The following is a 4,573-nucleotide window of genomic DNA, read 5'->3' on the forward strand; positions in this document are numbered from 1 at the left end:
TCATCTGGTACCAGCCCCTTCTGTTTTCAGCCATTGCTTGATGTGGCTTTGTGGCTAAAATAATCCAGTTAGTCACTAAGGAGAAGAATGGAGGGTGGATGCAATGAGTAAAAGTTCCCTCCTCCCTTCTTATCATCCCTCACTTCTAGGTGTTGAGTCCCCAGCCTCTTTATCTCACATTCCAGGGTCTGAAACAACAGTGAGAGCAGAGCAACTAAGCCAATTATGGACATCTCAGCTTTCCTGGCCAAGGATAAGGTTCTTCTCTCCCCCTTCTGCACCTTCTTCACTGCCCTGTCCTTCCATTTAGTCACTTGGACATATACCCAAGTCTCAACAGAGAGCAGCTGCCAACATTGCCAGGGCCATGGCATCTTCCATCAGTAACTCCTCTACCTTTCGCTCAGAGCATTTTAGCACTTACAGCTCTGGCAAGCCCTGCTTTGAACCCCTGCTTGACCCACCCCATGGGATCTTCAGTACTGGAAGAGCCCGGGAGTCCTACGGATACTCAGGTGAGCAAGTCATTTTTCTCAATTATAGTGTGCTGAGGGTCAAAACCAGTAGTTCCCAAGCTTTGGTCCACCAGCTGTTTAGTCAGGAACTCCGGGAGCTGAAATCCAGAACATCTGGAGGACCAACATTTGGGAAACACTCTTCTAAGTGACAATGAAGTTTTTGAACTTTGCTTGTCTAGATGTTTTGAACCACAGCTCCCAGGATCCTTGATTCTTGGCCCTGTTGGCTGAGGCTTCTGAGATGTGAGGTTAAAAACAAATTGGAAAGCCTAAGGTTGAGAACCAGCGGTCTAAGCTGTGTCAAGCTTAAGAGGCCCATAACTTGGCTGCCATGCCATCCTGAACCAACCCAATCTTGCCTGATTTTATCTGATAAGCAGGGTTTGTCCTAGCTGGCCCTTGGATGGGAATTCTCTCAGTAGGGCTAGGAAAGAATCCTTCCTGAAACCCTGGAGAACAGAGCCCTTGATGCCAAAGTCACATTTGGCAAGGTCTGAATCAAAGACAACTTTCTGAATTGTTCTGCATTAAAAATAAAAACCATAGATTAAAATTGCAATTTGAGGGGTACAATTTGAGGTCTTGTGCTGCATTTTGTGCGCACATACCTTCAGGTTACCTGCAGACATATGGTGACCCCAGGAATTTCATAGGCTTTTCTTAGACAAAGACTTTTCAGATGTGTTTTTGCCAGTTCCTTTCTCTGAAATATAGCCAATAGCAACTGGTATTCATAGGTGGTCTTGCATCCAAGTACTAACCCAGCTAACCTTCCAAGATCAGATGGGATCAGGTGCCTTTAGGGTATTTATTTATATATAAATCAGATAGTTCTTGCATTAATTCTGTCCCTATTCTACCTCCCTCCCTTTCTCTCACACTCATTCTCACACAGACTTTGGCCTTATGGAAAGAACGACAAATTGGGGCCAGCCTAAAATGTTCTTTTTGTAGCCTTGGGCAAATTGAAAATACATTATCTCTTCTAATAGGTAGGCAGACCATCATAGCAATAGTATTTAGCTTTCCCAGAGATGTTGGACATTTTATTTTATTTTATTTTATTTACACCCCACCTTTCTCCCAGCTTGGGATCCAAGGTGGCATACAGCATACAGCATCATAATACAATTTAAAAACTCTTAACAGAAAGATTAAAACCCAGTTATGAGATTTACCATCCCAAGCCAACACATCCCATGGTGATTCAGTCTGAGGATTATGGGAGTCATTGTCTAGCACCCCTGAAGGAGACTAGCAGAGAAATGAATCCACTGTAAGTTTAATTCTGAAATTTAAAAGAACTAAGTTGCTGATCCTTACTCTCAAAATAAATTCAATGCCTTGGGCAGCTAATTTAAACTTCAGACTAAATTCCAGCGTAGAGTCAACATGCCACTGACCTGGAAGCCATTACCTGCCACTGGGTAACTAACTACTGTACTGGGTAATGAGCAACTTTTGAGACTTGGAACTATGAATGTAACTACAGGTTGAGTCTCCCTTAGCCAAAATTCCAAAATCCCAAATACTGTATATACTAGACTATAAGTTGACCTCATGTGTAAGTCAAAGGCATCTTTTGGAACCAAAATTATGGATTTTGATATGATGCATGGATAAGTTGAGGGTAAAACTTAGAGGAATGAAATAAATGATATAAAGGAGCTCTACAGATTGGCAGGAAGGGGCGGTGAGACGCCATCCCTTTCTGCCCTGGAAGGAGGACGCTGCAACCAGATGCCGTGGCCTGAGCACTGAGCAAAGGAAGCCCTGAAAAGGGGGTTCTTTTTGTGCTGTAGAAGGGGTACCATAACTGCCGCGGCACATCAATATGATGTCCCTTGTGCGCAATGCTGTTTGGGCGCTGCGCACGAGGGACATCATTGAGGCACGCTTTGTGTAAATGGGCACACACCAAGATGGCACCTCCGGCGGAGGAAGAAGGGCTTGGAGCGTGTGAATGCAGCCCTTCTTCTTCAGCCCTCCTCTGCAGTGAGGCTGGCACAAAGTGCCGGTCTGTACTGCTTCAAAGTTGTGCTCACACTAAAGGCTAGATGGGTGAGATTGTAGAGGGGCAAACTTCTGGGACACTCTTACTTTTCACTAGGGAATGATTCCTTTTTAAACAAGAGTTAAAGCACTTACATTGGCCCATGGATAGGTCGACTCAGTTTTTGGGGGCCAATTATTTGACTTAAATTTCTAGTTTTATACATGAATTTATACAGTATTCCAAAGTCCAAAACTGTCCACATGGGTGGCTGAGTTTACTTTCTCATAGTTCAGTGTACACAAACTTTGTTTCATGCACAAAATTATTTTAAAATATTGTGTATAAAATTATCTTCAGGCTATGTGCCTAAGGTGTACACAACAAATAATTTAATTTCATGTTTAGACTTGGGTCCCATCTCCAAGAGATATCATTATATATTTGCAAATATCTGAAAAATTCTGAAAGCCAAAACGCTTCTGCTCCCAAGCAGTTCGGACAAGGGAGACACAACCTGTACTTTGAAAAGCAATTATTGCATGCTGTACCTTGATCCCTTCCCTCTTTTTGCTGCCCCCGTTCCAGGCTCTCCCTCGTCTCCACATCCCTCTTCTCTGGGCAGCAGCAACGTCATTGCCAGTGGGGACAAATATCAGGTCATGGCTGATGTCAGCCAGTTTGAGCCTCAAGACATCGTGGTGACCGCCTTCAATTACTGTATTGTTATCCAGGCAGAGAAGGTGAGAACAGAGTGAGGGAGCAGAATAAAATTATTCAGAGGCAAGGGGGAAAGGAATTTGAGGTTGCGGTACAAAAAAATTGTAGTTTTTGAAGGCTTTCTTGCAGTAGGAAGAAAATGTCTGAAAATACTGGTTGTTTCCCTTGAGGGGACTATTAATGAAGAATTACATCCTTAGTGTCCACTTTCCCCTGCAGGTAGCAGAAGATGGCACCATTTCCAACACCTTTACCCACAAGTGCCAGCTCCCGCCAGACATGGATCCGTTGTCCATCAGTTGCTCCCTGAATAACTCTGGCACATTGATCATCACCGCCAAGCGGCAGCAGTTGACACCCCCACCAGTCTATCGCACAGAGGTTAAGCTCTAAGATTCCCTCTTTGTCACAGCCAGAAAAAAAGTCGGCCATAAGTATATATCACAGTTTATGTTGTGTAACATTATGCATACAGTACTTAGCTATGTAGCAGAAGTGCTATAGAACCCTCCTGTTGTTGTTGCATGTCTTTGAGTCATTTCCAACATGGCAATCCTAAGGCAGACCTATCCCAGGGTTTTGGGGGGCTGAGAGTATGTGAATAAAGGTTAATAATAATAATAATAATAATAATAATAATAATAATAAATTGCCCAAGGTCATCCACTGGGTTTCCATGACCGAGTGGGAAATCAAACCCTGATCTCCATAGTTGTAGTCCAACACTCAAACACCAGTCTGGTTTCCCCAGAACCCTCTTAAGTAAATTGCAAACATGCCTATCAGGCCACTGGCAAGAATGCTTCTATGCACATTCGGCTCTAGCAATGTGCACTAGCACTCCTTAGCAGGTGTCTTGTAATGTAAACTCCACGTAAACCCTGACTTTGGGCAAGTCACACATTCTCAGTCTCCAGTTGCTAGCAGAATAAGCTACCTTTTCCCCATGCAGCTGATGCCCAGTGAAGTAGGTTGGGGACAGGGGGGGTTACAATCATAGCAACAATGTTATGATCATGGTATGGTCATGGCTTAGAATGGGTCCACACTGTAGAAATAAAGACGTCTGACACCACTTTAACCATAATGGCTTCATCCTGTCGAATCATGGGGTTTGTAGTTTGGTTTGTCAGCCTGATCTGTTAGAGACGCTGGTGCCTCATCAAACTACAAATCCTAGCATTAGGTTGGTTAGTGTCTTGGCTGTTAAAGTGGTGTCAAACTGCTTTACTTCTGCAGTATGGCTACATCCTAAGCAGTAATTGTAAATGCAAAACAGTTACCCAAATTTACTCCTCCATAACTGTTTAATATTCATGATTGCTACTTAATCATGATCCCC

At 43.5% G+C, this 4,573-nt stretch overlaps 1 protein-coding gene across 1 annotated transcript; it reads left to right on the forward strand.

Moving 5' to 3' along the window:
* The first annotated feature begins 367 nt into the window (after positions 1 to 367).
* LOC149317947 (heat shock protein beta-7-like) lies at positions 368 to 3,624 on the forward strand. Its single transcript, XM_089507530.1, has 3 exons — positions 368 to 515; positions 3,100 to 3,254; positions 3,451 to 3,624. Exons 1-3 carry the CDS (start codon positions 368 to 370, stop codon positions 3,622 to 3,624), a joined length of 477 nt encoding a protein of 158 aa, XP_089363656.1.
* The last annotated feature ends 949 nt before the right edge of the window (positions 3,625 to 4,573 follow it).

The sequence above is a fragment of the Sceloporus occidentalis genome, unplaced genomic scaffold, assembly GCF_023333645.1.
Source record: "Sceloporus occidentalis isolate IW3139 unplaced genomic scaffold, rSceOcc1.0.p SCAF_2, whole genome shotgun sequence".
NCBI classification, from domain to species: domain Eukaryota; kingdom Metazoa; phylum Chordata; class Lepidosauria; order Squamata; family Phrynosomatidae; genus Sceloporus; species Sceloporus occidentalis.

Coding starts and splice junctions, on each gene's coding strand:
- LOC149317947 (XM_089507530.1), top strand. CDS start 368: ATGGCATCTTCCATCAGTAACTCCTCTACCTTTCGCTCAGAGCATTTT. Junction 516..3,099: donor GGAGTCCTACGGATACTCAG/GTGAGCAAGTCA, acceptor CCCCCGTTCCAG/GCTCTCCCTCGTCTCCACAT. Junction 3,255..3,450: donor TTGTTATCCAGGCAGAGAAG/GTGAGAACAGAG, acceptor TTTCCCCTGCAG/GTAGCAGAAGATGGCACCAT.